The sequence below is a fragment of the Salmo trutta genome, chromosome 34 (genome assembly GCF_901001165.1).
Source record: "Salmo trutta chromosome 34, fSalTru1.1, whole genome shotgun sequence".
Taxonomy (NCBI): domain Eukaryota; kingdom Metazoa; phylum Chordata; class Actinopteri; order Salmoniformes; family Salmonidae; genus Salmo; species Salmo trutta.
The window spans coordinates 8,824,001-8,849,879 of NC_042990.1; the positions used below are offsets into that span (position 1 = coordinate 8,824,001).

The following is a 25,879-nucleotide window of genomic DNA, read 5'->3' on the forward strand; positions in this document are numbered from 1 at the left end:
CCTTTGCAGACTTGTACTCTGTTTGGTTGATGTCGTCCCGCCGTGTATGATGTCATATTGTGGAGTCTACATTTTAAAGGGCCAATGCAGTTAAACATTTTATATTTTATATATATGTAAAATGTCATAATTTTTTTCACACTATGAGTTGGAAAACGTTTAAATTGTGAAAATGATGATAATGCCCCTTTAGTGTAAGAGCTGTTTGAAAAGTTTGTCTGAAATGTCAACCTGTTTTGATGAGTTTTGGCCTTCCATGCAGTAAATGAGATAATAGACCAACAAGAGAGAATTCCAAACATCTGCCAATAGCAGCCAATTTTCAGTTTTCCATCCCCACTCAAACCACTCCTAGCAAAATTCTTGCTTAAGAACTTGCACTTTGCTAAGAAGCTATTTTTGTTTGTTTTCTATTAATATGGTTAAAAATAATCACAGTAAGGTATTTAATTGTTACCCAGAAATGATTTGATATTGAGATTTAAAAAAAAACAGCTGCATTGAACTTTTAAACAAATGTTTCTTAATCCTGGTCCCGGGCACCCGAAGGGTCAGTTCGGTTTTTGCCCGAGTAGGTGTGTAGTGCTGAGGCAAAAACAAAGATGTGTACCCCTTTGGGTCCTCAGGACCAGGATTAAGAAACACTGCTTTAATGTATTCAGTAGCACAGTTTGCCACTGTCTGACATTCCCTGTGTCTGTCTATAGGGGGCAGTTTCGGGGTCCAAGCTGAAGAGGCCCACCTTCCACTCCAGCCGAGGGTCTCTGACTGGAGAGAATGGAGGAGCTACACCCACTTCTACTAAACCTGGACGCACCGGTAAGGCCAAAGTCCTGATTTTTCATAGCAGTTTTAATTCCCATTTTCAGTTCTCTATTTGTGTTATCTTGGAACATGTGATTCCCGTAATGAAAATGAGACTAAACATATTTTTTCTCTCTATTCACTTTCTATCTCTCATTACCTACCCTCCTCCTTTCTCCCTCTCTTCTCCTCTCCTCTCAGACCCCAGGCGTACCCCATCGGGAGCCAGTGGTGCTGCCAGCCGGGCGGGCAGCAGAGCGGGCAGCAGGGCCAGCAGCCGGCGGGGCAGCGACGCTTCGGATGCCTCGGAGCTCCTGGAGACGCGCTCGGCCTGCTCGGACACCTCGGACACACCCCGGCGACCAGGAGCGGCCAAGCCCTCTAAGATCCCTACCATCTCCAAGAAGGCCCCAAGCCCCAAGACACCCACTTCTGGGAAGAAATAGTGAAGGAGACGTCAAAAAGACGTCGTAAAAACGTCATACATCTAACTATAGAGCTGGTTTGACTCCACGGGCTACCCCAGCCCCTCAAACACCAGCCAGGATGAAATGGAGAGGAAGATGTCCAGACTATAGAATTAGATCAAGTAGAACGGACCGTCTCCCATTCAAAGAGATGCTCTATAGTGGACAGACTACTGGCAGCCATATTGGGTGTCACATTTGATCCAAACATCCATCCATAGGGCTTGCATGGGATTCATGCACCAAGACTACTGTATGGAGGGCAGGTAGAGAGGGGGAGAAATATCTTTCTCTTTTTCCCCGCTCTCGTACACACACTCAAATACACTCACTGGGGGCATCGAGGCCCGGGTTCGTGCACTTAGACTGGGGTGAAACAGGACAGAACTTCCCCCTTTAAAACCCAGATCCCAGTTTGCCTTCCAGTCTCCTGTGTGCTCTCTCTCGTAACGGGATTGTGCTAGACTGTTTCAGAGAAAGCCACAGCAGTTTGAACCGACAACCAACCAACATGATGCTGCCTTATTTGTGTTGCACATTTCTGTCCTTACTTTTACCTAATCTGAGTTCCACAGAGCGTTAGGTAGAGCCTTGTAACTACTTTGTGTATGTACACACTGACACACACACAACTGAAATACACACACACACACATTGAGGGTAGTGATGAAATGACTCAGAACTTGCTGGAGAATGGAACTCCGAAGAACTGGATTGTGGGTATTGTGGGAATTGTTTCTCACCAGGAGTTAAACAGAAAATATCCAATGACTGCCATCTTGTTTTTTTACTCTCCTGGACTAGGAAGTGAAGAGGAATGACACTTCAGCATGTCTGTGGGTCGGGAACAACCGGACTAGCGTGGATTTCTGTTCAGTGTGTGGGCTGCCCCACTCTGACAACTTCCTGAACTGCGCTAACTGCCTAAACCTCAAGCCTAGGAGACCGTGGAAGTGGTGGGAAACACACATACACACTGCAATGTCCTCACAAACCACTGCAACAATCAGTGTGTTTTGTAGGTGGGAGTGTGTGTTTGATGGAATGGAGGGTTTTGTCATATGGCCCCTTTAGTCTGAAGCTAACACTCAAATGTAAAGGTGACTTGGTGGGTCCCAACTAACAGCAAAAACGTGACAATGTGTAACAATGAAGTGGCTTGTAAGGACATGCACAATTTAACACAATTTAAGCTACGCTTATTCCAGATTAGAGATTGAAAACCGGCGCACACTGACAGTCTGTATCGCTGTAATTCCACTTCGCCCCTCTCCCCTCCGTTGCCGCTGGAAACCCCCCAGAGCAGCAAACGCAAACGTTTGTGTATACGCGTGTCGTCGTTCCGCGTTACAGAAGTCAGAGGTCGTCCGCGCGCATCACTGTATGCAAAGATTTGATTTGTGAATGTCTTTCTTTCATTCTGGTTAATTTATAATCCTGCTGTATTTTTTTGTTTGTTGCTTTTCTAGCTTAAGAAAACATCTGTATTTATTTTTCAGTTCTGTATCATATCACCGAGGAGAATGATTAGTATTAAGATGAATGAAGTCATATTTTGTACCAAGGAAAATGTCCGCTCCTCTCTTCAACGTTGTATGTTTCTACTTCTTCAGAACATTACTCGACCCGGAAGCTGACTGATTCCCTTGGCAGCCTTTTTTTTTCTTTTTTTTTTGCTAATGACTACAACTCCCAGAACATGACCAAAGGGGGTTGCCCTCATTGTGTTGGCAAAAAAACTACGAATATGAATGCAAGGGAGCTGAAGGGGCCAATGAGAGAACCCCTAGTGTCCCGCCTTATAGGCATTTGAATTGTCGTGTCTTTGATGGCTGCAAATGTGCTTCCCTGTTTGTTGATGTGAGAGCTGAAGTATATGAAAACCTAATGAACGCAAATGACATCTTAAGGTGATTTTTTATTTATTTATTGTCCCGTTGGGGGTGGGGATCCGGGCGCAGGAGAAGAACTCGCCTTTTGGTGTTATTCACAGTGTGATGAATAGAAAATATGGAAAGGGGGGGAGGTTAGAAGTCAATTGTGTAAAATAAAAATACAAGATTATAAACCTTTTTGTTCTCTTTTTGTATTAAAAATATGCTTGCAGTAAAAAAAGAAATATTTTGTCATTGTGGATTGATTTTAATTTCATTTGGGGGGGGGGGGGAATTGTGTGTGTGTGTGTGTGTGTGTACTTACATGCAATGTTCACATGTGTGTTTCCATGCGTGTCTTTGAGTCTGTAGACCACAGTCTCTGCACACCGGAAATGGCTTGGTAATTAGGGTTGGGGTACAATTAGCGTCTCCAGAGATAAGAACACGCCCTATAGTAGGATCTTCAACAGAGGGAGGGAGGGAGGTCTCTGTGTGTTTCTCTGCTGCTTTTTATTCTACAGTATATTGTGGGAAATGTAGCCGAGGTCTATCTCATTCTCTGCTTCCACAGTAGCTAAATATAAGACTTGGTTTGTATGTGTTAGAGGAGATGGAGCTATTACGTCCTTTCCGTTAGAGAGAGAAAATGAAAATCACCTTGGTTTATTTGGCAGATGGGGATTGGTCTTTATAGTCTTCCCTGTGCAGCTGTGTGTCTGTGTTTACATGGAACTATCCAAACCCACTCACATCCTCTCCCACCATCCCCATCTGTCCTCACCACCTATCCTTACTCTGACAACAGACTGACGGACTCACTATCATTCTCTCACCCTTCCCTCTCCATCCGTCATTCCTCTCTCCGGCCGTAAAATCCCTCAACACTGGAGAAAGAAAAACAAAAATACCACAGAAAATACTCATTACTGGCACTTCTGACTCCCCGGCCTTAGAAAAGATGGCCTTTGGTTTGGTCTGTCAGTATTTTTGCTGTTCAAAGTGGCCGCAAGTCCTAGGGTGCTTTTGAAGTCAAACAAACACAAACTGGCATTGAACTGACCCTCGCTACTATATTTGAGTCCGTGTCATTTCTCCCCTCAAATCCCTTGCTGGTCCACACACAGGATTGCAGTCAAACTGGAATGAGGTAAAGGCAACTCGCAATCTGTTTAACAGGAAATTAAAACGTATAAATACCGAAAACAAACAACTTTACGGGGGTACACGTTTTGTCAGTACACCTTAAACTACAGCAGTCTCCATTCATGCTGTTAGTACTGGGTTTAAAGATACGGTAGGATCGCTAATCCATGTGTTCTATATAGATAAATATATTTTTCTAAATCTCAAAACATTATAAATATATTCGGTGTATGTATTTTTCACCAACCTGACACGGATTCCATAACGCTTTCCCGTGAAAGGAAGTGGTCATGAGAAGACGAAAAGATAAAAGCGAGGGAGATTTTAAAAAGCCCAAAGGGGGGGGATAAGGGGAGAGGGAGGAGGCTGTATAGGACACTCCCTCTTGGTGATGGACAACTCAACCAGTGTTGAAACACCCTTACATGAGGTAAACTCTCAGAGGGCACACTACAGTACGCTGACAAACATACTGGCATTGTTCTCCACTTGAAACAGGTGGTTTGGGGGAATCCAAAAGAATAATACAATAGCGAAGGAATAAAGAACTAATCAAATATTATTTTTTTTAATGACAACGCACCAAGGATTTTAAGTAGAAGCTTGAAAAGGTTGAGGAAGACATCTGGAGACATCTGGAGTTAAAGACGCAAGTGGACGTAACAAACAAAGGATCTTTTAATGAATAAAAAGTACCCCAGAATTGTGGATTAAAGAATTATAGATCAAGAGAGGTGGACGACAGATCATTTTCCCACTGAGGATTTGACTCCTTGTTCCTTGCGTGGGATCAGGTTGTTGCTTGCCAGCCAACGTTGAGGTGCGACAGGTGTGGTGTTTTTTTCCTTATCCTTCTGAAGACCAATTAGACTGAAAACAGGTCTGATTATTTGATTCTCTCAAATTTGATTGACTACCAATCTTGGTAGCACCTGCCCTTTGACTTATCCACTTTCAACCTCCTTGAAATGTACATCTCCAAAGGGAGAGATTTCAAAGAGATTGTTTGTTTTCATCAAAACGCATAAGAAAAGTTGTAATTTCACCCTTGCTTTCATTTTGTCTGTGTGTATCACATGAGTAGAGTCGTGTTAGGGTGGAAGAGAAAAGACAAGCGGTGGTAGAGGAAGGGAGGAGACGACAGATAAACAGAGGGAATTAAAGGAGTAAACATCTCTTAGTGTCCACCGTTGATCTAAACACATCTCATCACAAATCACAGAGGTGCATTTGTCAGTGACGGATATGTGCAAGACAAACAGTTTGGCGTACACAGACAGACAGGGGACATGCAAATTGTTTGAGACACAGTAGCAGTCCCTCTGTGGTGTGCGTTGCAGAATATTATTTGCTCTCTTGTGGACTGAAGGCCAAAAGAACATAGAAAAACCAACCAAAGACTTGTAGGTTACAAATAGAGAGAATAGAAAAACATCCGGATAGAGCTTCTTCCACTATGGCAACGGACACCTTGGAAGATCTCCCTCAAACCACACAGAGCTTGGACAGACCGGATGGCTTCAGAACGTACGTCTATACCCACGCCTGCCCGTGTACAGGAAGAAGACACATCCATGACAACAACAGCAAGTGCACCTACAGGCGCCTTCTCCAACTCCCACTCTTCCCTATGGCTCTCCTCCTCGTCCCCTTGCTGCTCTGTCTCTGGGGCCACCAGGCCCAAGGAGTCGTCCACTCCAGCTTCCGCCGCCTCAGCAGCCGAGAGAAGAAGGAGATGCAGAGGGAGATCCTGTCCATCCTGGGTCTACCGGGTCGGCCCAGACCCCATCCTCCCCTCCGACCGCCCTCCTCAGCCCCCCTCTTCATGCTGGACCTGTACCACGCTGTGTCGGCCAAGGGGGATGAGGGAAACGGAATGGGGAATTGGGTAGGGGGTCTGGGGTTCGGCGGTGCAGATGGGTTGACGGGCCACGTCAGCCATGCCGCCCTGCCCACGCTCAACACGTACACTGCGCCGCTGGGGACAGTGGTTAGCGAGGCCGATACGGTCATGAGCTTCGTCAACCTGGGTGAGTTACTGACCGTTGATACACCTGCGATTTAAAATTCCTGTGTTTTTAATTGGCTATTGTTTGTGACTCGTTATCCAATTAGTTGGGAGTTGTTTGTTCAGCCAATGGATTTCCAAATAGAAGCCCCATGGCCTGATCTGGCCAAAAACTTCTCCTGTGATCCTTTACATGTCTTGCAGAAGAGCCCAGAAACTGAATACAGGACATATTGTTGAATTGTTCAATGAGAAACGAGGCCAACCTGGCAATGTTATGCAGTTTTGAACCAGTTCACCTCTCAGGGACAGTCTTGTTATCCCATGAGATACTTTTCCTGTGCTGCACCAGCCCAGACAGTAGACCTACAGATGCTTATCTGACACAGCATTACAAATTAAACATCCTTTTCCCAGTCATTTCCTTCCGCTATCTCTCCTGGAATACGATGGGAAACCTTGTTACCGTGGGAAAACATGATTCCATGTTATTTCTCTTCACATTTTGCATTGCTTCGACACTTGATATGCTAGTTTTTCTACAGAATTTTGACATGCATGATAATGTATATTACTGTATCATACATTACACAAAAATAACAAAAACCGTAATTATACATTTCAGTTAATGTTTCACTAGATCTTATTTTGACAATGTGTGGTGTGTCGCCTTGAACCACCATTTTAAGGCCATCTAACCAATCTAGACAGTTTCTCATTTATAGCCCCTGTCAGTTGGAATCAAAAATACACCCATCACACACACACACGCTATCAATCCGACCCAGTCAAGGCCAAGCAACGCGCTCAAGACAGTGCGTAGGGGACACAGCTGTAAGGAATTACAGGCCACACTGATACACACACACACACAAATGGAGAAACAGCAGAAGACCGCTCTAAAAATACTCCCCAACCTGTAGTTAGTGGTGTGTATGTTGAGCAGCTGCTGCGGTTGAAGGCCCTTAGTGTCTCTAATTACAGCACACAACAGGGCACCGACCGTGGTTGTTAATGTGCTCTGCAGGGCTCCCGAGAGAGTGTGTGGGTGCGTGTGCGCAGTCTTGCTTGAGACACTGCGTCTGTGGCGAGAGACCATCGTGTGCATGTCCTTCCTTATCTTTCTCCGTCTTTCCCTATTGCCTCTCTCTCCCCTCGCTACATTATCACTGTCCTGTCCTCCTTCACCGGGCATCGCCTGCACGCCTCTCTCCACATGTCTGCTCCGCTCTTTCCCCCTAATTTCCATTGACTCAGTCACTCATCTTCCCATCCTCCCGTCTCCCTCTACACCTTCCCACTTCTGTTGCTCTTCTCTCTCCCTCGGTCTTCTCATTCACCACTTTCATGTTAGATTCAGTGCTCCATGAATTGCTCTTTCGTCCCCCTCTTCTCCCTCCTCCTTGTGTCATGTGGGAAGGTCTTTATCATACACTATGTATCGTACAATGAGTATATCTCTGTGTTGGTCTTTTCGGGGCTTGTTGAGGGGAGTGGAAGTAATGTGTAGAGTAGATGTGAGCACGTGTGAATGGGGCATTGCGCTGTTTAAATGCGTAAAAAATGTATTTGGCATTACATCGACCTCCCTCTCTCCTCTTCTCTCTCAGTGGAGCAAGAGCGTGATCTGCTGCAGCCGCGGCCGTACTGGAAGGAGTTCCGTTTTGACCTGACGCCCCTCCCCCAGGGGGAAACGGTCACAGCTGCGGAATTTCGCATTTATAAGACCCTGACCATGGGCCAGAGGGCCAACCGCAGCCTGCACATCTCCGTCTACGAGATCCAACGGGAGAACAAACACAGGTTCCTGCCACTAGATCACCTGGTTATCTCGCTCTCTCTCTCACATTTATATGATCAACTTTGGTTTTTTTGCATTAAAAAGAATGAAAGAGATCCAATAGTGGATTTCTCATGATTCCCATCACTCTTTACATGCTCTCCCTTCTCTCTATACACAATGGTTTGGCTTATCGTTCCAGATGTTCTTTGTTTGTTGCTTTGGCAAAATGCAATGTCGAATTTGTTTTGCTCTTCACCCTGGCCTCATAGAACTCCTTGCAAAATAACTCATTGGCCACATTGTGGCTTGTGAGGACGCCATTTACATTTTAATTTTTTTAACATTTTTAGTCATTTAGCAGACGCTCTTATCCAGAGCGACTTACAGTAGTGAATGCATACATTTCATACAATTTCATACATTATTTTATTTATTTATTTTTTTTTTTCTGTGCTGGCCCCCCGTGGGAATCAAACCCACAACCCTGGTGTTGCAAACACCACGCTCTACCAACTGAGCTACAGGGAAGGCTACAGGGAAGGCCATGTACAAGCTTGGTTCTGGAGAGCTGAAGCTCAGTGGCTGTCTCTCTCTACTGCCTGGCCATGCAACGTGTTTTGCGTGTCTCTCCCGAATTTGTTGTCTCATGCTACTCCTCGACGTTCCTCAGAGAGCCAGAGCTGGTGCTGCTGGACATGCAGTCGGTGCCGGCGGGGCAGGAGGGCTGGCTGGCTTTTGACGTGACCTCGGCCAGCAACCGATGGCTCCTGCACCCCCGCAGTAACCTGGGCATCCGGCTCTATGTGGAGACAGAGGAGGGTGAGCCTCATAGAGTTAATACTATGGTCAGGGTCAGGAAATGCTCTGCAGATGTGGAGGCTATTTCCCACAAAATGGATTTCTGGATTATTATGCCTTTGAATAAGGAGGGAAGTGCACTTAGAATACAACACTGATACCTGTGCAGTAACACTGTAATGTCATATAGTGTCTGGAGTTGTTCAGTAAACACATAGAAATGGAGATATGCTGTTTTGGTTTACCTCAAGATTGTTCTCTTTCTCTCTCAGACCGGTCCCTGTCAGCTGGGTGGGTAGGCTTGGTGGGTCGTAGGGGCCCCCGCTCCAAACAGCCCTTCATGGTGACCTTTTTCAGGGCCAGCCAGGCCCCCTGTCGCCCCCCGCGGGCCGTGAAACCCAACCCACATAAGAAGAAGCCCAAATACGACCTGCCCTTACCCAGTATACATGGTGAGGTCCTACAAGGTCAGGGGACAACACTGGTTTTTCATCTTGTTGTTAAACTTGTTTTATGCACAGTTTAAAGGGATAGTTCATCTCAATTACAAAATTACTTAAGTTGCGTTGACATTTAATTATGAATTTTATTGAATTCCAATGTGTACATTACAGTCTCTGCTGGTTCATAACATATTTTTCGGTCCCTTTCAGATCACAGCCATGTCAACAGTGGACGTCAGGCTTGTAAGAGACATGAATTATATGTGAGCTTCAGTGATCTAGGCTGGAAGGTGAGATTCTCTCTCTTAACTACTCATTCTACTGAATAGATAATCATGAGCTAACATTGTACCACCTTATTTGCTGTAACACAGTATTTTAAGGGAAGCAAGGCATTTGTGTAGGATGTGCATTGTAGAGTATGTTCTTTGCATTCTTTGTCATGTATTTCTCATAGAAAGAGTCTATTCTAGTCATTCATCTAATCTTGTCATTCGATTTCTATGGTATTTCTCTCCATTAGGACTGGGTATTGGCTCCTACGGGTTACTCTGCCTTCTACTGTGATGGAGAATGCCTCTACCCTCTGGGTTCCTGCATGAACGCCACCAACCACGCTATGATCCAACTAGTGGTCAGTATGCACATGAACGCTAACATTTCTGGATTCAGTGGGAAAGATGGTAAATGGTTCAGACATTAATGGCATATATAAAAACTAAGATACCCAAGTTACCGGAGTCTACAATGGCAGACTGTTAATGTAGAGTAGGGATAGTGAGAAGTAACATTCAAGACTGAAGCAATTATCCCCTCTAGTGGTATACTTTATACTGTACCAGGATAATACAAATCATTGAGGACATCTGCTCTTTCCATGACATAGACTGACCAAGTGAAAGCTATGATCCCTTATTGATGTCACTTGTTGAATCCACTTCAATCAGTGTATATGAAGGGAAGTTAAAGAAAGATTTTAAAACCTTGAGAGAATTGAGACATGGATTGTGTTTGTCATTCAGAGGGTGAATCAGCAAGACAAAAGATTTAACTGCCTTTTGAACGGGGTATGGTAGTAGGTGCCAGGCGCACTGGGTTAAGTGTGTCAAGAACTGCAACACTGCTGCTTTTTTCATGCTCAACAGTTTCCCATGTCTATCAAGAAGGGTCCACCACCCAAAGGACGTCCAGCCAACTTGACACATGGGCCAGCATCCTTGTGGAACGCTTAGGGCAGCTTGTAGAGTCCATGCCCTGACGAATTGAGGCTGTTCTGAGGGAAAAAGGGTGTGCAACTCAATATTAAGATGTTCCTAATGTTTTGTACACTCAGTGTATGTAGTCCTACATGTTTTTAAATAGTACAGTATCACAAACCACAGTACAAAACCATATAAAGTGTGGGCCTGTAGTATCTGTAAATCAACTAAACGTTGTTTTTTATTTCCATATGCAGATAATAAAGCATCATTGTTCATGTAATAATCTAATATTAGCATTATAACTCTAGGAAGAGGAAATGGTCATAAAATCAAATAAATAAAAAGACAGAAACCAAAATGTTTTTGAACTACAACTTATTTTTATTTAAAAAATTTAAATTCAGTGCAAAGTAATGTAGTGCATTGGTGTCTAGATCCCTGTTGGGTGTTAAAGTGTCACAAGAATCCTGTGGGGAGAGAACAAGAGAATACATTAAATTAATGGGTGTTAACTAATCAGGGTTCAACAAAGCACTTCAAGTCCTCAATTCCTTCAAAAGAGAGAGAGAAGGAGAAAGGATTATGGTCCCTGCAGTAGGACTACATGCTGGCCATGAGGTTCTCCAAGTGGTACTCCAGGAGGCTGGAGAGCTCAGTGACCAGAGACTCTGGGTTAAAGTACCAGGCCAGCTGCTGGCCAAACATGTCATCTAGCAGAGCCATCAGCCCGCCCTGAAGAGAACACCACACAACACATAGAAAATGGCTCTGAGTTACTAGCTTATCAAGAGGAGAGAGACAATTAGAAATACTCCCCCTAAAATGGCATTGAAACCTGGTTAACCATGAATAAGGAAGTACACTAAGAATAACAGGAAGTAAACAGGAAGTAACCTCTTGACTCTTACATTGAGCAGCAGCAGGTATCTGTCAGCCTCTGGCTCCATGTTGGCAGCAGTGGGCAGGAAGGAGTACAGGAGAGCGTACAGACGCTCCACGAACCCACCAGGGTGCTAAAGGAACCAAAGGAGGAGAGAAGAGAAGAGGAATTTAAGTGAAACTGCTAATAGAGAGATATCAAACCATGTACCAGTGAGATGCTACTTACCACCATCAGGGACTTCTGAGCTGTCATCATCCCAAACAGCACCAGCTCAAAGAGGACATCTATCATGTTCACATGATGGATCTAGGACAAGAAAACACGTTTGGAGAAAATAGGAATGATTTCATATAGATCAGCTACTGTGATGTATAAAAGACATGCATGTGGAAGAACTCAGTGAGACTTGAAAGAGTTAATGAACTCACCTTTGCCTCAGCCAGCTCCCTCTCAATGTCATTCCGCTTGGAGGGGTCACTCAGGTAGTCCACAAAGTTGTTATAGGTACGGATGAACTTGGCCTCGTCCTATGACAAAGAAAAGAGCATCTTAGTGAACAGAACACATTTCCCCTCAGGGACGCTCTCTTTCCCTTGAAAGAGAATGAGTTATTGAGTTACCATGTGGTTGGCCTGAACCAGTGCGCCCAGGAGGACCTTTCCCGCCACAAACAGACGGTTCCTGCTCAGGGTGGAACCAAGCAGGGTCTAGGGAAGAGGGAAGAGTTAGGGTGAGACCTCTTCCTCTAGGAGACAGAACAAGAAGTCACAGAGAAAAAAGAAAAGTGGGTCCACTCACAGTGAAGGCCTGGCGCAGGGAGACGAGCCTCAGGGCGATGTCCTCCACTCTCTTGGTGGTAAGGTAGAGGCTGTGAAAGGGAGGGAATGGAGCATGTCAACCATTAGAGTCAATGGGGGATAACAGCATTATGACCACTATCCTTCAGCATCTGACAAGCCCAGACAACACAGACATTTAGAAGAACTCACTTTAGCAGAGGAACTTCCCTCTCCTCAGGCAGCAGGTCCTCCTCCCAGCCCTACGACAACAAAACAAGCATCCAAAATCAGTGACCAATGCAATGACATAAACAATCGGTCAATGGAAGGATCTTAATGCTCCTAGTCAATAGTATGTGTGTGTAACGTCTGACCTCATAGCAGTTGTGGCCCTCAGGCTCTGGGTCAGTGAACTGCTGAGTGGTGGGCGTAGAGAAGGAGGCAGCCTCCGACCACGCTGAAGAGGAGAGAAGCCCGTCCAGCCCCATGTGGAGAGTGGCGTACACCACTGAGACATCAGTCTGCTGCTCAAAACACACACAACACACCTGTTTACCACACACACGTTATTAGAAAACACACCAAATCTAATGCAAAAATGCCCAGTAATGTCTAGTCTATATACATAGGAAATCGTTTATTTACCTGGTAGCAGCCAAGCGTCACGTCCACAGATGTCTCGTGGCGGAGGTGAGACGCATAGTGGGTCACCCTGCCAGCCACACGCTGACAGAGAGAGAATACATGTTAAGGCCAAATGGAATAAGTGAAGAAAAGTCTCATCTAATTCTATTTCAGTAGTATTTACGTCTTACCTGGATCCAAGTGACGGACTGCACTTTGGTGGCACAGTAGGGGATACCCTCTGGACTAAGCCTGGCTGTCTCCTTGGAGATGGCCCACACCAGTTGAGTCTCCAGGCCTCTCACCCTACTCACATGGTGCATCCTCACCACCACCTGCTGTTGAGATAAACAACAAGACAACATCAACAAAACCACTTCAGCAATTGCTGTGACACATTTCCATCAAGATCAAATGACTGACAATGTAGATTAGGATGAGGTAGTTACAAAGACACATACCTGGGATCCCCCACGCATGTAGGTGATGATGGGGCTGATGAACTGGAAAGTTCTCCCAGCTTTAACCACCGGACCGGCATTGTTCTGCACATTACAATACATTCATGTTGGAAACAGTAAACATTGTTACCGTGATGTGTGTGTGTGGGGGGGGGGGGTCTCTTACCCTGATCACAACAGGCCCACAGTACAGGGGGCTGAACCTAATCGGAATCAACTGCCAATTTCCAGTGGCCTCCTGAAGCAGAAAGCAGACAAGAGATTTGTTTAATGTCAAAGAGACACAACTTGAATATCTGGGATATTTTTCAAACATAAAACCCCAAACTTTCAGAAAATTGTACCTCAAGGATAGTCTGCACATCTGGCACATCCTCAAGGATGATAGCAGCATTCTGGACATCAAGGAGGACTGGCAGCTGTGGAACATCTGGGACATCATCCAATGGCACATCCAACTGGACCTCATCCAGGACAGTTGTTTCTAAAATTAGGAACATTGGAATATAAAATAAATAATTGTTAGGACATAAAACGTAGCAAGATTGCTAATACTAGCTAGCTAGGTAGCAAAAGTCATCGCTTAGCAACAGTTACTAAAGTTAATGTTAGCTAGCAAGCTAGCTAGCTACAACATCTCTAGCACAAGCATTTTTGCCAAGTCTGAATGATAGAAATACACAACATTTCGCAAATTATAATTACATTGTTAAATGTAGTAAAATAAGAGTTTTAAACTCCACATACCCTCTTCGAAGTCGCTGTCCACCTGTCGACGATCACGAACCCTGCAAAACAGAAAAAGACAAGAAAAACAAGCCACAAATGAATTTGAAAAACCTGTCGACGCAGTAGTCCGCCGACGTCCACGCACTCTCTCCGCCAGTCTTGAAAAGCACCCAGGCATTTTCCAGTCGATTGTTCTTCTATCTCAGGTGTCAAAAATCAATCAAGTTTGTTATCAGCAGCAAACTGAAGTTGTTGTTTTCACACAGAAAACGTTCCATAGAACGTCGGTTAGACGTCTCTTGGCAACACACGTTCGAAAAGTATTGTTTACAAAATTGCCAACTGTGTTGCCATAGAAATGAGTTTGGAATTCTATGATTCCCTTTAGAATCCGTTAAAATTGCTTGTCATCATTCTAATTACGTTGACGTGCTCCTTCGTAGCTCAGTTGATAGAGCATGACGCTTGCAACGCCAGGGTAGTGGGTTCGATTCCCGTCACCACCCAAGTCGCTTTGGATAAAAGCTTCTGATGAATGACATACATTATTTTTATATATTCACTTTTTATATATTGCCTGAGAGAGAAAAAGCGTCTGATGAATTATATATATTCTGTTTATATATTCACTTACTGCTATACAATGTAGAGAGAAAAAGGGTCAATTCAAGAGGGAGCTACGAAATTCATGTCCAAACGTCGTTTTCTTTGCCTGATGTCATTATAAATTACATAGAATTAATCATTAGCTTATTTTCTACAATATTAGAACATTAATATACTTGTACTTGACAGTGTTGATGAAATAATAACGATCATTTGCTGTGACCATTGCTAGTTTAGACTGCACCGCACTTGGTTGTATGTGTTCCATATTTGGTGTTGTGAGGTTAAATCTCAGAGTAAATCGTCGGTAACTTTTCAACCATATATGGTGGAGAATTTGGGTTTAGACTATTGTTTTCTGACATAATCTTCTATTGATCGGGCATATTTGTAAACCTTGAATGAATTAATCATTTAATGGGTGTACACCCTATATATACAAATACCAAATATTGTGTTTTATAAAGTCACTAGCTAGGTTGGAAGAATGAGACAAACAAGGGGATTTTTTTTATTGTGTTGTTTAACTCCTGAAAGTATAGTCTTTGCCACAGGGGGCTATAAAGTCTTTTGGAGGACATATTGACCAAATTCAGACAAGAGGGGCCACAGTCCACGGAAAAAAGCACCGAGGGCTCTACGCTACCTGTCAAAAGTTTTAGAACACCTACTCATTCAAGAGTTTTTCTTTATTTTTACTATTTTCTACATTGAAGAAAAAATAGTGAAGACATCAAAACGATGAAATAACACATGGAATCATGTAGTAACCAAAAAAGTGTTAAACAAATCCAAATATATTTTAGATTCTTCAAAGTAGCCACCCTTTGCCTTGATGACAGCTTTACACACTCTTGGTATTCTCTCAACCACCTTCATGAGAAAGTGACCTGGAATGCATTTCAATTAACAGGTGTGCCTTCTTAAAAGTGGAATTTCTTTCCTTTTTAATGCGTTTGACCCAATCAATTGTGTTGTGACAAGGTAGGGGGTTATACAGAAGATAGCCCTATTTGGTAAAATACCAAGTCCATATTATGGCAAGAACAGCTCAAATAAGCAAAGAGAAATAACAGTCCATCATTACTTTATGACATGAATGTCAATCAATACGGAATATTTCAAGTGTAGTTGCAAAAACAATCAAGCGCTATGTTGAAACTGGCTCTCATAAGGACCACCACAGCAATGGAAGACCCAGAGTTACCTCTGCTGCAGAGGATAAGTTCATTAGAGTTACCAGCCTCAGATATTGCTGCCCAAATAAATGCTTCACAGAGTTCAAGTAACTGACACATCTCAACATCAACTGTTCAGAGGAGACTGTGTGAATCAGGCCTTTATGGTTGAATTGCTGCAAAGAAACCACTATTAAAGGACACCAATAAGAAGAAGAGACTTACTTGGGCCATGAAACACAATAAATTTGTCCTTTCGTCTGGAGACCAAATTTGGGATTTTTGGTTCCAACTGCCATGTCTTTGTGAGATGCGGTGTGGGTGAACAGATGATCTCTGCATGTGTATTTCCTACCATAAAGCATGGAGTAGGAGGTGTTATGGTGTGGGGGTGCTTTGCTGTTGACACTGTCTGTGATTTATTTAGAATTCACACTTAACCTGCATGGCTATTGTCACGACTTCCGCCGAAGTCGGTCCCTCTCGTTGTTCGGGCGGTGTTCGGCGGTCGACGTCACCGGCCTTCTAGCCATCGCCGATCCACTTTTCATTTTCCATTTGTTTTGTCTTTGTCTTACACACCTGCTTTCAATTCCCCAATTACATGTTCATTATTTAACCCTCTGTTACCCCATGTTTGTTTGTGAGTAATTGTTTATTTGATACAGTCTGTTATTGTGGGCTCGATTTATTGTATTGTATTTTGTGAAGTCTGAGTAAAACTATGTTGCGCCTGACTGCGCCTGACTGTCCTGCGCCTGACTCCTCTACACCAGCTACACACAGGCATTATCACAGGCTACCACAGCATTCTGCAGCTATACACCATCCCATCTGGTTTGGACTTAGTGGGACTATCATTTGTTTTTATAAATTATTATAAATAAATAAAAACAATTGTTTGTTACTTTTACACCTTTTCGTGGTATCCAATTGGTAGTTACAGTCTTGTCTCATCGCTGCAACTCCCGTATGGACTCGGGAGAGGCGAAGGTTGAGAGCCGTGCGTCCTCCAAAACACAACCCAGCCAAGCCGCACTGCTTCTTGACACAATGCTTGCTTAACCCGGAAGCCAGCCGCACCAATGTGTCGGAGGAAACACCATACACCTGGCAACCCTGTCAGCGTGCATTGCGCCCGGCTCGCCACAGGAGTCGCTAGAGCGCGGTGGGACAAGAACATCCCTGCCGGCCAAACCCTCCCCTAACCTGGACGGCGCTGGGCCAATTGTGTGCCGCCCAATGGGTCTCCCAGTCGCTGCCGGCTGCGACAGAGCCTGGACTCAAACCAGGATATCTAGCTGCACAGCTAACACTGCGATGCAGTGCCTTAGACCACTGCGCCACTCGGAAGAATTAATTTGTTTTTCAACAGGACAATGACGCAACACACTTCCAGGCTGTGTAAGGGCTATTTTACCAAGAAGGAGAGTGACAGAGTGCTGCATCAGATGACCTGGCCTCCACAATCCCCCAACCTCAACCAAATTCAGATGTTTTGGGATGAGTCGGACTGGAGAGTAAAGGAAAAGCAGCCAGCAAGTGCTCAGCATATGTGGGAACTCCTTCAAGACTGTTGGAAATGCATTCCAGGTGAAGCTGGTTGAGAGAATGCCAAGAGTATGCAAAGCTGTCAAGCTGTCAAGGCAAAGGGTGGCTATTTGAAGAATCTCAAATATAAAATCTGTTTTGATTTAACACTTTTTTGGTTACTACATGATTCCATTTGTGTTATTTCATAGTTTTGTAGTGTACAATGTAGAAAATAGTAAAAATAAAGAAAAACCCTTGAATGAGTAGGTGTTCTAATAGCAATAAGGCACCTTGGAGGTTTGTGGTATATGGCCAATATACCACCCCTCCCTAGGCCTTATTGCTTAAATAACCCATATCTCTTTTATAACAGGATATTATCATTGATGATATGAAACTGCATGTATGAATGAGTCTGATTTACCATTTTCAATGGCAGGTTCACCTTTTGAAGCCGGATGAGGTTCCCAAAGCGTGCTGCGCACCCACCAAGCTCAGTCCCATCTCTGTACTCTTCTATGATGACAACAACAACGTGATCCTAAAGAAGCATCGCAACATGGTGGTCAAGACCTGTGGATGCCTGTGACACCAGTGGTAGTCCATGTATCTATTCTACACCATTTTAATCAACTTAATTGCCATTGTTCCAAAAGATACAAACAGGGTAATATAACTTGCAATCAGCAGTTGATAGAAATAATCTGTCAATATGCTGATAAATAGTATGTATCTAATATATTGATTTTGAGTCAGAGTGGTATATGAACACCCATTGGACTTATAACCATACTTCCCTTTTGATTAACTAAACTATTCAAATCTACAGTAATTCAGATATTTGCATCACCCCTTCATGTCATATATTCTGTGACCAATCAAAGCTGTAAAGTACTGTATCATAAGTGCAATCAATGCTAAAATTCTACCCTTTTGATGGTTATAATATCTTGTTGAACCATGAATTTCTCATTGTCTCTTTTAGATGTACTAAACATGGTTCGCAAAACGTACTTTTTTTCTCTTCTTCTTTAATCATACTTTTAACCAGTACAAATTGGTAGCAATGGATAAGAGAAAAAAAATGTTTGGCCATTTTTGTATGTACAGAGGAACGAATACACAGTGATGCATGTCCTTGTCAACAGATATCTGGAGGACTGTATACTGCCATGTTTGTAATAAAATAAAATATACTCAACATCAAAAAATGTTAAATGTTGTTCCCATGTTTCATGAGCTGAAATAAAAAATCCCATATGCACAAAAAGCTCATTTGTCTCATTTTTATTGCACAAATTTGCTTACATCCCTGTTAGTGAGCATTTCTCTGTCAAGATAATCCATCCACCTGACAGGTGTGCCATATCAAGAAGCTGATTAAACAGCATGATCATTACACAGGTGCACCTTTTGCTGGGGACAAAAGGCCACTAAAATGTGCAGTTTTGTCACAACACAATGCCACAGATGTCTGAAGTTCTGAGGGAGCATGCAAATATGTATGCAGACTGCAGGAATGTCCACCAGAGCTGCTGCCAAAGAATTGAATGTTCATTTCTCTACCAGAAGTCACATTCATTTTAGAGAATTTGGCAGTACGTCCAACCGGCCTCAACCGCAGACCATGTGTAACCACGCCCTCCACATCTGGCTTCTTCACCTGTTAGATCGTCTGAGACCAGCCAACCGGGTAGCTGATGAAACTGAAGAGTATTTCTGTCTTTCACAAATAAAAACTAATTGTGATTGGCTGGGCCGGGCTCCCCAGTGGGTGGGCCTATGCCCTACCAGGCTGGCTGCGCCCTCATCCAGTAATGTGAAATCCATAGATTAAGGCCTAAAGAATTGATTTATCATTTCCTTATATGAACTGAAACTCAGTAAAATCGTTGAAATTGTTACATTCATATTTATGCTCAGTATATAATATTTATTGAAAGAGGTTGATTTGATGCAGAAGTGAGAGTAAGTGCCAGTGAACACAGACCTCCAGAAACTAAGACAAGCCTATCCTAGACAGTGTCACCCCTATTCAGCTACATAGCCTTGCAGTATATTGGAAATACATTAGAAAACAGTTAAGTACGCATTTGTCTGGTATCAGTATAGATGGAATTGCGTTTAACTTGCATTCGGAAGTCCCGATTTTCTGGTTGGATTACAAGGCATACATAACCTCACACACATACAAAACTTACTCACGGCTTTCTTTCAGAATGGATCAAATAGGCAGAGGAATGCTTTTCTCTATCTATCTATCTATATATTGGAAATTGAAAAAGCAACAAAAAAAATAATGTTACAACATGGATTATCAAAAGTGATCTTTGCATACACAGACCAAAACTACTTACAGGATTTGGCCTTGTTTCAACCGGGCCTTTATATAGGCAGAACCAGGCTCGGTCTTGACCTTACATCAAATGCATTCCACCATGACACCATTCTCAAAGAAAGCAGAAATGATCAAGAACATCTGAACAAGAATGTATGGGAGGAGGTATAGAAAAGAGTTGGGGGCAAACGTAGGACAGCAGTACACAGGTGAGAAAAAGTAGCAAAAAAAGTAATGAAACTTGTAGACTTGTAAATTAGTCTAGATGTTATTGAAACAGGAATTAAGTGAAGGAAGCAGCATAGGGAAATGGGCTGATGGGTGTTTCAATAGAGTCTGACGTTCAGGGGTGGTTGGACATATAAGATGGGGTGCTGGTGAGCTTCTGCCCCCATTTTAGGTCTTCACACAAATATTCCCCCACCCATGTCCAGGGGTCTCAGAGTTATGTCCCTTGACGCCCTTATACCAGTCGCAGTGTTCAAATCGTGTATCTGTGAATCACAACATGAAAGACAATGAGTGACAACATTTCCACATATTGAGCCATACAACTGAAGCATACAGTAGGGCAAGAGTTTGCTGCTGACATGTATACTGCAAGTCTGAATGATGAGAGCATCTTACCCCAGCTGTAGGTCCATTGTGTGTGTGTGATCGTTTTAAGCCTCAACATCAACCAGCTCTGGTGGCATTGGGGACTTGGGATGCTTGCTCTCAAAGTGCTGTTTGAATGTCTTCGGATCCGGCATCTGCGTCTGTGAGGGTCAGGTAAGGAATGGAGGATATTAACAATCATTGGCTGAGACTGAATTTTCAGGTGACAAACAAAAGTAATAAGATGCATCAAACTACTACACATCACACAGGCCAGTACACTGGACTGCACTGAGAGAAACCTAAAGGTAGGCAGGTGAAATGTTCAGGTTGCTGCACAGACTATGGAGGCTCTAGTCTAGAGTGCCAGGCATTTGTTCAACTCTCTAAATGGTTAAATTACTCTGACGTTCAGGGCTGGTTGGAGAGACTGCTGGTGCTGGTGAGCTTCTGCCCCTATTTTAGGTCGTCACACAAATATTCCCCCACCCATGTCCAGGGGTCTCAGTGTTATGTCCCTTGAAATATATGTACTTTTGATAATACTTTGTGAGTAGGCAACAAATACAATCATCTTAAATTGACATGTTAAATTATTTTGCCATAGTAAATTGTATATTGCGCAAATTTCCCTAATGTGGACAGTTTGTGTTACTACCTTACACAAGCTTGCATTTTCACTTAGTGGAATTACACTAGATTTTTACCTCAGATTGGTGATGTTAGTCTAAAAGTTTATAGACATCACGATGACATAAGATTGATTGTTTTAAACAGATCAATATCTTAGGTTTGGTACCATTGATTTTTCCAAGTGCTGGGATGCGCAGAACTTAGAACGCGGAGTTAATGAAATTCCCAGGAAATGCCACAGAACATTTGAGGTGGTCTCTCCATAAAAAAGTCAGTGGCCACACACCAATACATGGATTTGACAGTCAAACTATTACTTAAATAGCAGTCAACTGTTGTCACTGTTGTTATTCTATAGAGGGTCGTGATTCGTTTAGGTTAACTAACAAAAGTGGTCTGGTCCCTTTTCCATGATGGAAGCCTCCCGAAATCAACATCCAACATTCCAAAATATAGATATAAGCCTTCAAGTGCTCATCTAACCGACCATATATAGGTTATTCCAAGTCTACGTGTGGCCTTTGAATAGTGTTAGTTCAAACACTACCCCCAAAACGTATACCCCCTGTTCTATTGATTTCAGCGGGATATCGATGGAAGCGATTTTTGTTAGTGTTGCGTTACTTACCACGTTGGCGACACACTTGACTAAAAATTCAACGCTTAAAAATGTAGTTAGGCGTCTTCTACAAAATTGTCCTCTAACCAGTGACGTACACATTATTTCCAGATACTGTGATGGTTGAGCCAGGCTAGTTTTAACAGGACGTGCCACCTCATCGCCCCCTCTCGCGCAATTGATTTCAACGTGATATCGACGAGTGATTGACAAATAAGTCTAGCGTATCTCTTTTCATTTTGGCGCCCCCCAAATGAAATTGCATCCCTTACAAATGTAGCCGACTGTCTTCTGCGGGTTGTTCTCTAACCAGTGATGTAAAAAACATCTCCAGTTTCCATGTGTTTTTTTTAGTTGTGTTAACTTCAACAGCACGTACAACCTGATTTCCACCCTAATCGATCAGTTATTTATCAAAACAACAGGGTTATTGGTGAATGTACAGTTTATACGGTGCATGTTGAAAAAAAACAGAAGCAGCAACTTAAGTTTTGGACAAATGTAACTTTCAACATTCATGGTTATGTACTTAAAAATCTGGTAAAAACTACTAAATGAACCCAAAAACATGCTGCAATTTATTTATTTGATGATATACCTGAAATCACCAAAACAGGTGTGCTCTGCATAGGGCTGTGGCTGTCATGAAATTGTCAGTTGGCGATTGTCAAGCAAATAACTGGCGGTCTCACAGTAATTGACTGTTAACATAAACACATTTAGCATCAGTGGCTTCCACGCATAGCATACAAGCCACTGATGCAGACCTTTGGAACATCTACACTTTAAAAAGTCTAATAAATCCATGTAATATAGCCTACACCTTCACAATAAATACATTTTAGACAGGTCTAAAGAAACACGACATGAAGAAAATGTAGTCTATTTCAGAAGAACAGAATAGCATACTCTGAGTTGTCCTTATGTTAGGCCCTGATCTGGCTATGCCATATGGCTGTGGGCTACACTAGTAGTAATTTAGCAGACAAGATTTGCTTAGAATTGCATGGAATTATTTTACAGTATGAACAACAATTAAACATAGCTGAATAAAATAGAAAGACTATGTTCCCAAACATTTTGAGGGAGTGCGCATATTCTGTGTTGAGTGGTTAAAAAAATAAACAGGTACTCCTATATGCTTAATTTAGAGTTATTTGTGTAATATTTGTTGTGATACCCATGTTGGGCTATATATTTTGATTTTTAATACAATCTAAGGCTGTATGATGCGACTAAGGATGATTTGAAAAAAGTTGCATAAAAGGCATGAGCTCTGCTTTGTTTTTTGTGCAGGTTGTACACACTTCATCAGTCTCTCATTCACAATTTGGCAAGCACTTGATAATGCCTCGAATTTCCCAGTGGAAACCCATGTGGCCATAATGCCCCCGAAAAAATTCCATGCCTTCTGCGGCCAGTGGCCGCGTGGTCTTGGGCTGAATATAATAATTACAATTCCCTTCTCCCGGCTGGGTGCCGAAGCACCTCTCACTCACATGGCTCCGTCAGAGGATCGGGTCTTTCTTACAGGCTAAAAGTGAAGACAGACACATCGGGGACACAACTGTGCACATCCTTATCCATTTCTGAGGATATTGAAGATTTGGGGAAAAAACTGTCCACATTTACTTTTCGCCAGCCAACAAGATGAGTAGGCCTAACGAACAGCAAAAGCACTAGCCTGTCAACCTACTATCACCCATAGTACAAAAGTTGACCTATTCTATGCAAGAAATAAACATTCAAACAAAGTCTGGGACAGTTGTGGGATGCGATAGATCCCAAATTAATGCAACCACTAGTATTAAAAAAACTGTTTTAAGCAATGAGCCTGACACAACAGATGAGAACTTTTAGCTTAAAATGTTGAAACTATTAGGCTATTTCTTCACATTATAAGCACTGCAATGCCTGTAGGCTATAAGTGCAAATGTTTCATTAGCAGGAAAACACAACTCAAGTGACCACAGGTGTGTTATGGTGAAAATTATCTTCCCCAAACTTGAAAGAGTTGCGTATGTACGCCAGTTAGGCTCTACACCCGTTGTAAAGCGGATTAATGTCCTTCATTTTAAGAAGTTATTTGGCCACTTCAGTTGTGATACGAACCTGATCAAAACATATAGGCCTATGGGCTAGGCTACATGAGGTGTGCAACGATGATTTGAAAAAGCTGGGCATCATTCCATCAAGTGATAATATATCATTCCCTATTTGTGATTTAATCTTGTCTTTATATATACACACACTAAATAATGTGTGAAATTTGTTTTGATTTAGAATGGACCCCGGTCTCGAAACATGGGCAGCGGAAAAAATATGTAATCTATGCACTTAAATAGCGAATGGAGGACGCTTTTCCCGTGGTTCATTTTCATGCCAGCCATGTAGGCTATACTCCTGTTGTAAAGAGAAGTATTGTGCTTAATATTCGGAATGTTGATAAATAAATATAGTAGGCCTAGCCTATAGAAAGCTGATGGAACCTCCTCTTTTTAATAAAGGACATCACTATGTTTTCATACGTAATTGCATAGCCTATAGAAATGTTGCGCAACATGAGCTCTCATGAAGTGTTTGATTAGATTTGATTACATTTGCATTGATGTCAGAGTGATTAGAGGGACAACAGAGTGCTGAGTACCAGGCAGTTAGCAAGTGTGGTAGGCTACTAATAACTAGCAGTAGCATCAGAGCTTGGAGAAGCCTAATTAGTGACTAAACGGTCACGTGCAATTTGCCTGCCGTCATGACTCGTGACCGCTGGTGTGGCGGTAATACAGTCACCGTAACGGCCCTAACCCTGCCTACTAAAGGCAAATAAAGTACCAACCACTAACACTCACCCGGCAGACGGGACAGGTGTGGACAAGTGCTGCCTTGGCTGCAGTCTTCTGGTCTGCTGCCGCTCCCTTCTTCTTAGCAGCCGCCGCCTTGGCGTTCTTTTGCTGGGATTGAATCTTCTGCTGCCCGCGAGCCATAGCCTACCTGAAAGAAACAGACTTCTAAAAATGCAACTCATAGCATTGATATTTATCCGTTGATACTAGTATCGCAGTCTTGTCAGCAATCTAGCCATCTATGAAGAAAATGTACAAGTGAATTTAGCTAAACAAGTGACTACCCAGCTGACAACTAGACAAGAGATGTAAGATTCTATACCTAGCTAGGTTGTATTTAGTAAACAATAGGTTTGTTATTTAACAGCTTTAAACTATACGATTTAGGCGTGCTATACAATCTAATGGCTAACATTTTGTGAAGGAATCAGCTGGATAGTCAGCTGTGACTAGTCACTAGAGAAGCGTGTGGCTGAGCTAATTATCTTCTGTTCTGAGAAGAATGTGATAAGCATAAAGAGCCAAAACATTCCACTGTAGTGGCTAACTGCGGTGTATACACAAAGAAGAAAACGGGACGAAACTGACCTATGTGAATTTGTCCAATAGAATCTCGTTTTCGTTGCGAAATGTTTTGCAACTGTTTGCTACGGTGCGCACTCATGATTATACCCCGTATACCTCGCATTGTAGCTAACTAGCGCTAGCTAACGTTAGTTCGGCTGGCAAAAATAGCTAGCACATCTAACTAGTAAACTAGCCAATTGATTAGTAACAGTTGCGTAATAACTAAGACAAACACGTCTGCGGCGCGAACTGAAACAAAATACAGCATGGTTAGCCAGTTCTAACAGTTCTTAGCTAGCTAGCCAAGTTAGACAGCCATTTCAAGTGTGGCTTAGTTAGCTATTTAACTACCGTCGCAGAACTGGATAGCTAAACCAAAATTAATGTTACCAAAGATTTTTATTTGGCTACAAGTTGAACACACCAACATGTGTGCTGTTCAATCTGATAAATAAAACGCTTATTTTTATAAAATACCTTCGCGTTGTTTCGCCCGTCTTCGTTCTCCTTGGGTGCTGTACCAGAATCGGAAGTTGGCCAGGAGGTATCAAAACTACGGAGCGCCGCCTTCTTTTTCTTCTTCGATGAGGTTTACCGGCGGTTGGCATACAATAAATGTTGCATTACCGCCTGGAGTACAACTCCCTTATACTTTGGTAAAAAAAAATAGAAAAAAAATACCATACCATCAAACAACATTCACCACTTTTCTTCTTTTTTTTTTAAGCCCAACCCGTTTTGAGCCACACATTTTTAGCAATAAAAATTATATACACACACACATATATATATATATATATATATTTGGGGGGCTTGCCTGTTTTGTATGTTATTTTGGCATTAATATGTGTCACATATAGTTTTTGTTTTCTTGAGTATGGCAGCTCCAAAATGCAGGTGTTTCAGCCTAGCTCAGTGCTTTCTGTGGTGGTGACGCGAGCCAGCAGAAGATAGGAGCATTGCA

The 25,879-nt window shown here is 42.8% G+C and overlaps 4 protein-coding genes across 33 annotated transcripts in view; 2 read left to right on the forward strand and 2 right to left on the reverse strand.

The window, feature by feature from the left end:
* The window catches only part of LOC115173472 (microtubule-actin cross-linking factor 1), a 259,398-nt gene extending 256,008 nt beyond the window's left edge, over window positions 1-3,390 (forward strand). For all 28 annotated transcript variants that reach the window (XM_029731573.1, XM_029731575.1, XM_029731576.1 and 25 more), the window contains 2 exons: window positions 708-819; window positions 1,006-3,390. In XM_029731573.1, the coding sequence (XP_029587433.1) occupies window positions 708-819; window positions 1,006-1,250 (357 nt within the window). In that variant the 3' untranslated portion in view covers window positions 1,251-3,390. The remainder of the gene's footprint in view (window positions 1-707; window positions 820-1,005) is intronic.
* Window positions 3,391-4,675: 1,285 nt separating this feature from the next.
* LOC115173475 (bone morphogenetic protein 8B) lies at window positions 4,676-18,588 on the forward strand. Of its 2 annotated transcripts, none has more exons than XM_029731584.1 (7): window positions 4,676-6,321; window positions 7,910-8,102; window positions 8,753-8,901; window positions 9,153-9,347; window positions 9,534-9,613; window positions 9,847-9,957; window positions 17,758-18,588. In XM_029731584.1, the coding sequence occupies exons 1-7, from the start codon at window positions 5,748-5,750 to the stop codon at window positions 17,905-17,907; spliced, it is 1,452 nt and encodes a 483-aa protein (XP_029587444.1). In that variant the 5' UTR covers window positions 4,676-5,747; the 3' UTR covers window positions 17,908-18,588. The 2 variants fall into 2 exon arrangements, with proteins under 2 accessions (XP_029587444.1, XP_029587445.1); XM_029731585.1 differs by having other exon boundaries at window positions 9,153-9,332.
* Window positions 11,050-14,434, reverse strand: LOC115173476 (uncharacterized). 2 transcript variants are annotated; one of them, XM_029731586.1, is made up of 13 exons: window positions 14,020-14,434; window positions 13,617-13,756; window positions 13,439-13,510; window positions 13,273-13,356; window positions 13,003-13,149; window positions 12,833-12,913; window positions 12,562-12,711; window positions 12,398-12,447; window positions 12,207-12,276; window positions 12,029-12,115; window positions 11,837-11,935; window positions 11,634-11,714; window positions 11,050-11,538 (listed from the first exon to the last, which is right to left on the reverse strand). In XM_029731586.1, the coding sequence occupies exons 1-13, from the start codon at window positions 14,177-14,179 to the stop codon at window positions 11,365-11,367; spliced, it is 1,395 nt and encodes a 464-aa protein (XP_029587446.1). In that variant the 5' UTR covers window positions 14,180-14,434; the 3' UTR covers window positions 11,050-11,364. The 2 variants fall into 2 exon arrangements, with proteins under 2 accessions (XP_029587446.1, XP_029587448.1); XM_029731588.1 differs by lacking the exon at window positions 14,020-14,434 and having other exon boundaries at window positions 13,617-13,793.
* Window positions 18,589-19,230: 642 nt separating the features above from the next.
* LOC115173477 (zinc finger protein 706) lies at window positions 19,231-25,496 on the reverse strand. Its single transcript, XM_029731589.1, has 4 exons — window positions 25,393-25,496; window positions 24,355-24,496; window positions 20,284-20,414; window positions 19,231-20,150 (listed from the first exon to the last, which is right to left on the reverse strand). Exons 2-3 carry the CDS (start codon window positions 24,487-24,489, stop codon window positions 20,319-20,321), a joined length of 231 nt encoding a protein of 76 aa, XP_029587449.1. The 5' UTR covers window positions 24,490-24,496; window positions 25,393-25,496; the 3' UTR covers window positions 19,231-20,150; window positions 20,284-20,318.
* Between the last annotated feature and the right edge of the window lie 383 nt (window positions 25,497-25,879).